General features: G+C 34.9%; 1 protein-coding gene across 2 annotated transcripts in view; it reads left to right on the top strand.

Moving 5' to 3' along the window:
• jag2a (jagged canonical Notch ligand 2a) overlaps positions 1-6,908 on the top strand; it is a 35,631-nt gene extending 28,723 nt beyond the window's left edge. For both annotated transcript variants that reach the window (XM_083540396.1, XM_083540397.1), the window contains 10 exons: positions 101-214; positions 299-415; positions 515-542; positions 648-733; positions 1,771-1,884; positions 1,993-2,108; positions 2,207-2,443; positions 2,550-2,681; positions 3,581-3,734; positions 4,940-6,908. In XM_083540396.1, the coding sequence (XP_083396522.1) occupies positions 101-214; positions 299-415; positions 515-542; positions 648-733; positions 1,771-1,884; positions 1,993-2,108; positions 2,207-2,443; positions 2,550-2,681; positions 3,581-3,734; positions 4,940-5,391 (1,550 nt within the window). In that variant the 3' untranslated portion in view covers positions 5,392-6,908. The remainder of the gene's footprint in view (positions 1-100; positions 215-298; positions 416-514; positions 543-647; positions 734-1,770; positions 1,885-1,992; positions 2,109-2,206; positions 2,444-2,549; positions 2,682-3,580; positions 3,735-4,939) is intronic.
• Positions 6,909-12,663: the final 5,755 nt, after the last annotated feature.

Genomic DNA, 12,663 nt, shown 5'->3' with positions numbered 1-12,663 from the left:
GTAGATATCAGGTTAATTTAATCTCTGTGTCTATGTATGTGTGTGTGTGTGTGTGTGTGTGTGTGTGTGTGTGTGTGTGTGTGTGTGTGTGTGTAAGCAGGAGAGAGTCAGTGTGACCCCACGACATGTTTAAATGGTGGAACCTGCTTTGATCACGGAGATTCGTACCGCTGTACGTGTCCACCAGGTTTCACTGGCAACACTTGTAACTCAGGTAGGTTTCAGGCACATGATGCCAGACATGCTGTAACACTAACAGGACAAAAACTCAAGCCTTGTCTTTATCATGTCTTCGCAGCGATAAACAGCACCTGCGACTCTCAGCCGTGTGCTAACGGGGGTACGTGCGTCGGAGTGGGCAGAGCTTTTACCTGCATCTGCAAGGATGGATGGGAGGGGCCTACTTGTACTGAGAGTAAGGCCACGCCCACACATTTTAATAATCTTTACGAGGCTGCAGATTTACTGTGTATAGAATGCAAGTTATGAGTTTATAATTTTTTTTTTTTTATAGATGTTGATGACTGCAATCCTCATCCATGGTAAGATTTATAAACTGTAATGTTGATGTAAAATATTAATTTATGTTAATATTAATTAATGTCAAATATCACTGTATGCTTTCCTGAACTCTGTTCTCTTTGCAGTTATAACGGGGGCGAGTGTGTGGACGGAGTGAACTGGTTTCGATGTCACTGCGCTCCTGGGTTCGCCGGTCCTGACTGTCGCATCAGTAAGCACATTACACATCCTTTATTAATGTTAAAATATATAAATATAAATGTAATAAAAAATTCTGCCATGAAGATCCTTCAACAATGAAATAATAATAATAATTATTATTATCATTATAATGATAATAATAATAATAATAATAATAATAATAATAACAATAATGTAATAATAATGATAATAATAATTATGCAGGTTCCTTTTTTACAAAATCTGTAATGTAACCGTATGAAGATTTACTTTGTCCAAACAAATGTATAAATGTGCAGATGTTACACTTTATTTTCATTGAAAAATCCACTCTCTGCATCCAGACATTTCGTTTCTCTAAACATTCAGCTGAAATACTTTGTTGTGCCTCGTAAATCTTGCCATAGGTGTTCTTCACTAGTTGGAGATTTCTTTTTGACCTTGTGATTCAGTTCATCCGGGAGCAGTTCAATAGGATTGAGGTGCGGTGACTGGGCAGGTCATTCCATGATAGATAGCACACCAGATGACTGTTTGCTCTCTAAATAACACTTACAGAGCTCGGACGTACTCTTCTGCTCATCGTCTTGTTGTATGGTCGGTTCCAGTGAGCCGGAGTCCAGACAGAATTTCATGGTGTTGTAGTATAAATCTCCAACGTTCCCCACTCCAAAACAACCTCAAGCCATTAAGCTTTCATCTCCATGTTTGACTGTGGAAGTGAGACAGTCTGCTAACATCTTCTCCCCTGTTCTCCAGCTTGCACAAAAGTTCTTGTGTTAGAGACAAAACTGTCACTTTCTGACTCCACAAAACTTTCTTCTAATCATTTACCGCCCAAGTCTTGTTTTGTTTTTTTGCCTTTTATTTAGTATTTTGGATAGAAACAAAAGTAACATGTATGTGTCTCAAACATCATAAAAAACTCTTTTCGCAGTCAGTGCGCATCGACAGATTACACATTTAAACATAAAATAAAGATTAAGTTCTACTTCTAAATCCCAATACTTTCTGAAAATAGCATGGATCAGTATACACAGCATTATAATAATTTTTTTTTTTACTCAGATGTGGACGAGTGTCAGTCGTCTCCCTGCTCTTACGGAGCCACGTGTGTGGACGAGATTAATGCGTATCAGTGTGTGTGTCCTCAGGGCCGAGCTGGAGCTCGCTGTCAGGAGTGTGAGTGCAATCTGGAGAAAAACCATGCTTTTGTGTGTTATATCAGGAAATACACATCTAATGAGGTTGTAAAAGAAAAAAGTGTCTGTGTGTTGTGTGTGTGTGTAGTTATAGGTGTTGGTAAGGCATGTCAGCACTCGGGTATTTCTGTTCCTCACGGCTCTCGCTGGGAAGACGACTGTAACGGCTGTCAGTGTATGAACGGCAACATCAAGTGCACCAAAGTAAGCACGCCTATTGATGTCTACATGCCTCGTGTATCTCTTAAAGGTAATATTTAAGAACGATTACAAAAAAATTTTAATTTCTTCCCATCCCTCAGGTGCACTGTGGCGGTCAGCCCTGTCTGCTTGACTCTCAGAAACCCCAGTGCACCAGAGGTCAGGAGTGCACCCAGCATCACTTCCCGTTTTGTCTCCGCCCCCCGTGTCAGCTGTTGGGCGTGTGCTCTGATCCTGATGCTCCACAGATCAGCACCGAGTGCCGGCCCAACACCGAGTACGCAAACGGCGAGTGTGCACGTGTCACCCTGGTGTTCGACAGCCATGGCCTGCCTCCGGTAACGCTGACTGCGACTGTGTGACGTAAACTGTGATCGCATTGGATAGAATCTTTATATAATAAAAAAAATATATATATATATATATGTGTGTGTGTTTTTACAGGGAACAACTGTTGATGGGATTTGTTCTGAACTCAGATATCTCCCGGTCACTCGAACCCTTGCCCGAGATCACACACTCTTTATTCTCTGTGACCAATCACAATCGAGCAGCAACGCCTTAGAGGTTGCCATGGTGAGGATATTTTTTGGTACTTTTTACTTTTTTGGAAATCTCTTTTTTATTACTTGATTGTGTGTGTGTGTGTGTGTGTGTGTGTGTGTGTGTGTGTGTGTGTGTGTGTGTGTGTGTGTGAGAGAGAGAGAGAGAGAGAGAGAGAGAGAGAGAGAGAGAGAGAGATCACAATAGAACTTTAAACTAATTATGTCAAATTACATACTGAAAATAACTCTAAGACCATTACATCAGCGAGTTTATGACTGAATCCAGTTTACTAGCCTTAGCGCTTTTTCTCTCAGATTACGTCAGTTTTCCTTTTTGGGATCAAATATTAGTTTTATAAATAAAATTTTGTCTATTAAAAGCACACTTTTATCTTTGTTTAAAGTTTAAGACTGTGGCCATAAGTTTTTTGTGAACACAAACATACACACACACATTGAGTTTGTTTATTCGTTTTTGTTTAACCCTGTTTATAACGGAAAACCCCAACCGTGTCCACCCCTGGGTTAATCAGTCTGTACACCACACACCTATTTAAGGCTTTAATGGAAGAATAAACACCCTTTTTTATTTTTCATGGCATTGTGTTTGTGGAGTTTTATTTAAGAAACAGTTGCAGCCTGTAGTCTTTTATAAAAGTTGCAAGCACTCCATCTTCTACGTAGGCTCCGTTTCATGACGGTCTTTAAATGAGCCAACTATTTTTAGATTTATTTAAATGTTTCCTCAGCACAAGGTTGGGTTTTAACTGAGTAACAACATACTTGTTTTAGTTTTAATTGTAATCACCAGTGTGCTGCTGTATTTACAGTGATTTACAATATCCAAAAATTTATTATCTCTCTCTCTCTCTCTCTCTCTCTCTCTCTCTCTCTCTCTCTCTCTCTCTCTCTCTCTCTCTCTTTCTCTAGTCATTTGAGCAAAGTGCAACATTCGAGGAGCATGCAGACATACAGGAGGTAGTCAGCTCCCTCATCGGCGTCCTCTCCAAACGCCACAACAGCACACTGCTTCTGGCCATCCGAGAGGTCAAAGTTGAAACCCAGGTCATGCCCAGATCCCTGAGTGAGTAGGAGAGCTTTATTTTATTTTTGCAAAATGAGGGGTCTGATCTATCAAACCCTCTCTTTTATATTTCAATCATTTACAAATTGATCCACTCAGTTTGCGAGAGTGCACGCCAGATCTGAAAACTACTTATTGTTTACATAATATTAGTGCAAGCTAAGTATAAGGAAGGTTAACTTGCATGTTCTACCTGAAGCCTATAGCTGTATGAGTAACTTTTACAAAAAACTCCATCAGTGTAACTTCATCAAAACTTCATCAATACAACTTAATTAAAACTTCATCAATGTAACTTAATTACAACTTCATCAATGTAACTTAATTAAAACTTCAAAAAGGCATCATTATTAAGACTTCATCATTGTAACTTCATCAAAACTTCATCAATGTAACATAATTAAAACTTCATAAAAAATGCATCATTAATATTATATATATTTAAATTAATCACTGTAACCTCATTAAAAAAATCATCGTATTTTCATCAGAACTTCATCAAAAATTCATCAGTATTAAAACTTCATCACTGTAACTTCATCAGAACTTAGTAAAAAATTCATTATTAAAACTTCATCACTGTAACTTCATAAAAACTTCATCCATGTAACTTCATTAAAACTTCATAATTGTAACTTCATCACTGTAACCTTATTGTAAGTTCTTTGTAACTGCATCAGTGTAACATCATCATTGTTTAACTTTCATTATAACTTTATTTTTGTAAATCCAACAGAACATAAGATTTTTACTTTAATACATGTACATTTTAGTCAATTACAGTCCTACAGAATACAGCTATGTAGGGAAAAACAACTACAAAGTGAGATTATATGAGCTTGTTTCTAAGATTAAAAAGAGAGATTAAGCTCCTGGGTCAGAGCAACAGAGGTCTATTTCTTTCTCTGTGTTTGTAGAAACTTTTGCGGCCCACACAACAGAAATGTGGGATTGCCTTCATGGATAATGGAGGGCGCATGCAAAATAACGAATGGGTCAAAAATGCTGCCTAAATACGTCTCTCTCTCTCTCTCTCTCTCTCTCTCTCTCTCTCTCTCTGCTCGCTCTCTCTCTCTCTCTCTCTCTCTCTCTCTCTCTCTCTCTCTGCTCGCTCTCTCTCTCTCTCTCTCTCTCTGCTCGCTCTCTCTCTCTCTCTCGCTCTCTCTCTCTCTCTCTCTCTCTCTCTCTCTCTCTCGTTTCTGTAGATTACCTAGTCCCGCTGCTGTGTGTGTTGTTCTCCGTGTTGTGGATCTCCTGCACAGTGGTGTGTGTGTGCTGGTTTTGCAAGCGCCGTAAACAAAGGGAAAGCATTAATGGGCCGATAGAGGAGAGCATCAACAACCAGCAAGGGGCTTTTCTAAGACTTCAATCCCCTTATGGAGAGAACAGGAAGAGTGAGGCATATCCTCTGGACAGGATCGGAGACGGAGCGGAGAAACAGGATGAAGATGAGGAAGAGGACGAGGACAGAGAACAAGAAAGGGACCCGGGGCTGGTGGTGGATAAGTGCCCTTCTTTAAAGTACACTAAAGTGGAGGCAGTGTATACCGTTTTTACCGCAGCCCAGACGCACCCTTTAATGACGCACTACAGCTCTAAAGACAACCGGTGTAAAGACGTGAACCGGAGCAAACGAGTCGACGATCACTACGTATGAACAAACACCCCCTGATCTTTCACCCTCTTCTATATCCGTTTACACCCACATCATTATTTGCATTTTTGTTTTTCTGTAAAGGTGTGTAAGGACCTGTTTGTACAGACGAACCAAAAAAAATCCGGCGAATCTGGAAATGGCAGCTCGGATTTCGATTCATAGTTTTGGGTTTTTCTTCCAGTCGTAATGTGTGTAAAGTGTGTAACACGTGCTGTTAGCATATTTTCTGGACTATGGGATGTGTTTATTCCTCTGGTAATTTACAGCAGAATGATGTTTTATATTATCGGTTTTATTTTTGCATGGTTTTATCGTCTTCTTTTTTTAAAAGTGCCCTCAGCCAGTAGGCGATAGGGCAATAACCACACTGGAGCTAAACCAGTCAAATAATAGATAAATGCTTACACTCTATAAATTTTTTTACCTTCATGTGATCAAACATTATTATTTTTTTTTTTATGTTCGTACATAGTAAGGTGAATGCTTAGTGGTTAAGGCACTGGATTCAAAGGTCATAAGCTCAAATCCCAGCCACACCAAGTTGCCATGCCTGGGCCCCTGAGCAAGACACTTAACCTCAAAGCTGCTCAGTGGTATGAATGTCGTTCAAATGCTGTCAATGTCAATAACACAAGACGTGGTGCTGTCCTATCACACTCAATTTTTATAGTCCTAAAAATACGGCACACAGAAGCGACTGGATAAAAGATAAAAGCGAACCCTTTACTTGTCCTGTAGTTCATCTTGTCATAAGCGTGTATTAAACGCTTTGTTCCTATGCCACGCCCCCTCCTCTTTTTATTTATTTATTTCTTCTGGAGTTTTTGACAATTTTGACAGAAAGCAGTTTTTTTTTTACAAATTTATAGAGAGAAACTGTGTAAGTATTATAAAAAATATTAAAAAATAAATGTGTACATGTGTAAATAGGAGAGTTATAGCTGTGTATATGAGTTTAGTAACTTAAGAGACTTTTTATTTTGACTATTATTATTATTATTATTATTATTATTATTATTATTGATATTAATTCTATTTCTGTCTATTTTTCACATTGTCTTTGCTTTTTTTATATACATATTGTCATTCCTTTTATTTATGTTGGCTCAATGCTTTACAAGTGTATAAATACATAAACCCCTGGAGCACTGACGGTTCTGAAATCAGAACTATGTTGGATGTTGTGGAAAGAATTTGTTTAAATGACAAACACTGAACAGCCTATTTCCTGTTTTCAAAGGATGTATCCCTTCAGTTGATTTAACACTTCTTTTTCCTTCTGGGCTCTAGGAGGTGCAAAACTTTTTGGAAATTATGGAGCTGTCTTTTTTTTTCCTCTTTGTTTTTTCGTGACATTTTAGAACAGAAACGGATGGGGCGTTAGGGCATAAGCGGATGGGGCACGGTGTTAGCAGTAATTGTAAAAGACAAGAGAGAACTTTCTTTCTACCCCCCGTGCACACACACGTTTGTACAAGGTTAAATTGTTTAAATTGACAATAAAAATGTTAAAACAATTTTTTATTTATTTTTGTGATGTGAACTTTAAAAAAAACTAAAAATGTGCTGCACGTAATAGAATAATACACCACAGTTGTTCTCACTATTATTGATGTTGATGATTACATGTTAATCACTTGTGTTTGATTTCAGGCTGTTGTGTTTATACAGGATGGTCCCGTGGAGCAGATTTCTTCCCTTCACAGTGTTTTAGGACAAGTCAAGTGGCTTTATAAGAGTTATTTCAAACTTATACAGTTTAGTTCACAGAGAAACAAAACAATGTTCCTATAGTATTAAGGTGTTACATATAACAATGTTAATGAACACAATACAAGACAAAACTAACCAGAACAAACATATATACAGATATATACATATATACATAGGATGTAACATAAAGTGCACATGTGCAAACAATGACACTGTAACAGTGCAGCACCAAGAAATACACAGTATCAGTATCAGTCCAGTCCAGTGGCTTGCGGGAAGAAACTGTTGGACAATCTGGCCATGAGGACCTGATAGATTAAGCACCTTTTTTCCCAAATGGCAGGAGGGTAAAGAGTGTGTGTAAGGGGTGTATGCAGTGTTTAATTTCCCTGTAATAAAGTAATAATAGTAACATTATATAGTAAAATATTTACTTTCTTAATAAGATTTTTAAACATTTTTGATAACTGAACTTTCCACCAGTAGACCATATTATTGTCTGGGTTTACTTTAGTGTTTGGACCACTACAAGTATAAAACATCTTTGATGATGTGGGTTGTGATTTCCACATCTGTAACTAAATAAAAATGCATGGCCATAAGGTCAAATGTGTAAAACAGTACATCTGATTTCAGTACAACTGTATTATCCACTTTGTTACACTAATGATGTATGTAATGTTAATGGAGAAAGCAGGGGGCTTATGGTTTGGCTCTGCTCGAGATATCCTCGGTATGTGTATTTTTTCTGACTGGATGTTTTATTCACCTTAACATTAAGTGCATGTGGGATGTTTAAAAGCGTAATCCTCTTTCCCTTGGAGTTATGAACAGGATTCCCCTTTCCCCCTTCCCAGAGTCTGGGATTCTTCAGAAAACTCTTTCATTCCAGCACCAAGTCTGGCCTTGCAATGTGATTCATGACTTAACCCATGCTTTGAAAGATTAAACAAATTCACATGAAGCTTGTATTACGTTCACATCCACTTATTTGCCTACGTAAATGTTATTCAGAAACAAATCCAGCTGTATGGGTTATGGGTTTTCCTCCTGGATCTCAAGGGACAACAGTTTCTTTAAATTAATACAATAATGTTGCTGACAGGTTTATATTTATGGGCTCCACAAAACATTTTTTTTTATTATTATGTCTAATCACAGGGACTTGTATGGTGGATGCTCTGTTTAATCTAAGCCTAGTAATAAAATATTAAAATGTGTGTATTTGTTGATATGTTGTTTAATGAAGTTATTCATTAAACATTTATGGAGGGAGTCTCGAATGTCATTTAAGAGTCAAAAGTAAAACCTAATGGAAAGTCTTCAAGACCATTGTTTACACTTTGTAGTTCTTGGAAAACAGTGGATTTGTAATTAACTTCGAGAGAAAAAAGGATTGGTGATGAAACAACTATTTCTATGTGAAGTAATGTAAGAGTTTGACCTGTGTCTATCTCATTCCAGAAGATTAAATGTAACCGTTAAAAGAAAAACGATCTTTTAATGAAGAGACTTGGCAGCACTGGCAAATTGCTGTAGTGTAAGAGACATAAAACACTAAAGGATGTGGTTATAGGAAAGTATTAATAATAATAATAATAATAATAATAATAATAATAATAATAATAATAATAAAAAATTCAGGGTGATGATTGTAAACCTGCTTTTTTCACGTGGCCCCTAATACAGTTCTTTATTCCCTATACAATGTAGTATGAACATCAGAATTCAAATAGATTGTTTTGGTGGTGATTCATGACTTCATATGGTGTTGTATGTTAATCTTGAAGTAAACACAAGGCTTGTTGATATGTTGAAACTTTTCATAGAAAAAGTCGCCAGTCTCAGTCCCACCTCTGGTCCCAGTCGGAGGTTAGGCTACAACATTCAACTGTCATTGGGACAGAAGATTTTACATCTTTGTGCTTTTTTGGTGAGCTTATTTTATTGATGTTAATAAATAGAATAAACCAAAGAGAAAAAAAAGAGTTTGGTGAAGACTGTTTACAGCTGCTATAAGGTAAGCGAGAACACGAACGAACTTGTTCGTCAGGCATTCAATAGCATTAAATGTTAGAATAAAATGTGTCGTCATACTTTAATAGATAGAAAAGTTTGAATCCTGTGAAAATTCAATGTGTTTGGAGAATAAAAGTAAAGTCTTGGATCATTTATTATATTAAATCACACCACTGACCAGTCATAAGTGTGTCCATTATTGCACACAAACACTAAACGATATGAGTTTTTATTCAAACAAACAAACAAACAAACAAACAACACCCCCACAGGCAGAAATCTCATTTAAAAGAAAGAAGTGGGCGGAGTCTTGGGTGTGTTTGATTTCAGGTTGTTTATTGAGTTTCCCGACTCTCACCTGGTTGTCTGTGTGTGCAGCGGATATCACCAAACACATGTAATAAATATAATGTAGTATTGGAAAATGAGTTGCCATTTTTATTACTACAAAATACGTTTTTTTTTCTATCGCACGCTTCACCCGGCCGCTATTTTACTTTTCTCTGTTACCCGCTTCACTCGGCCGCCATTTTCCACCCCTGCGGCCCGGCGGTGTCCCAGTCCTCCCTCCTGTTCCTCCAGCTTTCAGCTCCTCTCACAGGTCTGAAAATGTTCTCTTACTCTTTTTGTGACTTATAATCACGAAAACAGTCTGAATTTTAACCTAAAGCATATTAGAAATGTTTAAAAGTAGCTAAAACGTTGTAATTAGAAAGATAAGCGCCTGTGTGCTAATTAGCCGTTTTTTGTAGCTAATTGTTTTATCGTAGATAAAAATGCTAACATTTCACAGATACATGTCTAAATAGTTTTATATTGTTTTGTAAACACTTGAAATATGATAATGGATAATCTCTTACTATACACATTTATACATACTTTACATTCTCTTACTATACACATTAATACATACTATACATTCTCTTACTATACACATTAATACATACTATACATTCTCTTACTATACACATTAATACATACTATACATTCTCTTACTATACACATTAATACATACTATACATTCTCTTACTATACACATTAATACATACTATACATTCTCTTACTATACACATTAATACATACTTTACATTTTCTTACTATACACATTAATACATACTATACATTCTCTTACTATACACATTAATACATACTTTACATTCTCTTACTATACACATTAATACATACTTTACATTCTCTTACTATACACATTAATACATACTATACATTCTCTTACTATACACATTAATACATACTATACATTCTCTTACAATACACATTAATACATACTATACATTCTCTTACTATACACATTAATACATACTTTACATTTTCTTACTATACACATTAATACATACTATACATTCTCTTACTATACACATTAATACATACTATACATTCTCTTAGTATACATATTAATACATACTATACATTCTCTTACTATACATATTAATACATAGTATACATTCTCTTACTGTAAATATTATTACATACTATACATTCTCTTACTATACACATTAATACATACTTTACATTTTCTTACTATACACATTAATACATACTATACATTCTCTTACTGGGTCCCCTGGTGGTCTAGTGGTTAAGATGCAGCGCTCTCACCGCTGCGACCCGGGTTCGTTCCCCCCGGTCAGGGAACCATCCCCAGCCACTCTTAGTGCCGGTCCCAAGCCCGGATAAATTGGGGAGGGTTGCGTTAGGAAGGGCATCCAGCGTAAAAACATGTGCCAAATCAAACGTGAGGAGGATCCGCTGTGGCGACCCCTTAATGGGAGAAGCCGAAAGAAAGTTTTTATACATTCTCTTACTGAAAATATTATTACATACTATACATTCTCTTACTATACGCATTAATACATACTATACATTCTCTTACTATACATATTAATACATACTATACATTCTCTTACTATACATATTAATACATCGTATACATTCTCTCACTATACATATTAATACATACTATACATTCTCTTACTGTAAATATTATTACATACTATACATTCTCTTACTATACATATTAATACATACTATACATTCTCTTACTATACACATTAATACATACTATACATTCTCTTACTATACATATTAATACATACTATACATTCTCTTACTATACATATTAATACATACTTTACATTTTCTTACTATACACATTAATACATACTATACATTCTCTTACTATTCACATTAATACATACTATACATTCTCTTACTATACACATTAATACATACTATACATTCTCTTACAATACACATTAATACATACTATACATTCTCTTACTATACACATTAATACATACTATACATTCTCTTACTATACACATTAATACATACTATACATTCTCTTACTATACACATTAATACAAACTATACATTCTCTTACAATACACATTAATACATACTATACATTCTCTTACTATACACATTAATACATACTATACATTCTCATACTATACATATTAATACATACTATACATTCTCTTACTATACACATTAATACATACTATACATTCTCTTACTATACACATTAATACATACTATACATTCTCTTACTATACACATTAATACATACTATACATTCTCTTACTATACACATTAATACATACTATACATTCTCTTACTATACATATTAATACATACTATACATTCTCTTACTATACACATTAATACATACTATACATTCTCTTACTATACATATTAATACATACTATACATTCTCTTACTATACATATTAATACATACTTTACATTTTCTTACTATACACATTAATACATACTATACATTCTCTTACTATACATATTAATACATACTTTACATTTTCTTACTATACACATTAATACATACTATACATTCTCTTACTATACACATTAATACATACTATACATTCTCTTACTATACATATTAATACATACTATACATTCTCTTACAATACACATTAATACATACTATACATTCTCTTACTATACACATTAATACATACTATACATTCTCTTACAATACACATTAATACATACTATACATTCTCTTACTATTCACATTAATACATACTATACATTCTCTTACTATACACATTAATACATACTATACATTCTCTTACAATACACATTAATACATACTATACATTCTCTTACTATACACATTAATACATACTATACATTCTCTTACTATACACATTAATACATACTATACATTCTCTTACTATACACATTAATACAAACTATACATTCTCTTACAATACACATTAATACATACTATACATTCTCTTACTATACACATTAATACATACTATACATTCTCATACTATACATATTAATACATACTATACATTCTCTTACTATACACATTAATACATACTATACATTCTCTTACTATACATATTAATACATACTATACATTCTCTTACTATACACATTAATACATACTATACATTCTCTTACTATACATATTAATACATACTATACATTCTCTTACTATACACATTAATACATACTATACATTCTCTTACAATACACATTAATACAT

The sequence above is a fragment of the Silurus aristotelis genome, assembly GCF_946808225.1.
Source record: "Silurus aristotelis genome assembly, chromosome: 4".
Taxonomy (NCBI): domain Eukaryota; kingdom Metazoa; phylum Chordata; class Actinopteri; order Siluriformes; family Siluridae; genus Silurus; species Silurus aristotelis.
This window is presented reverse-complemented; position numbering and strand designations above follow the sequence as displayed.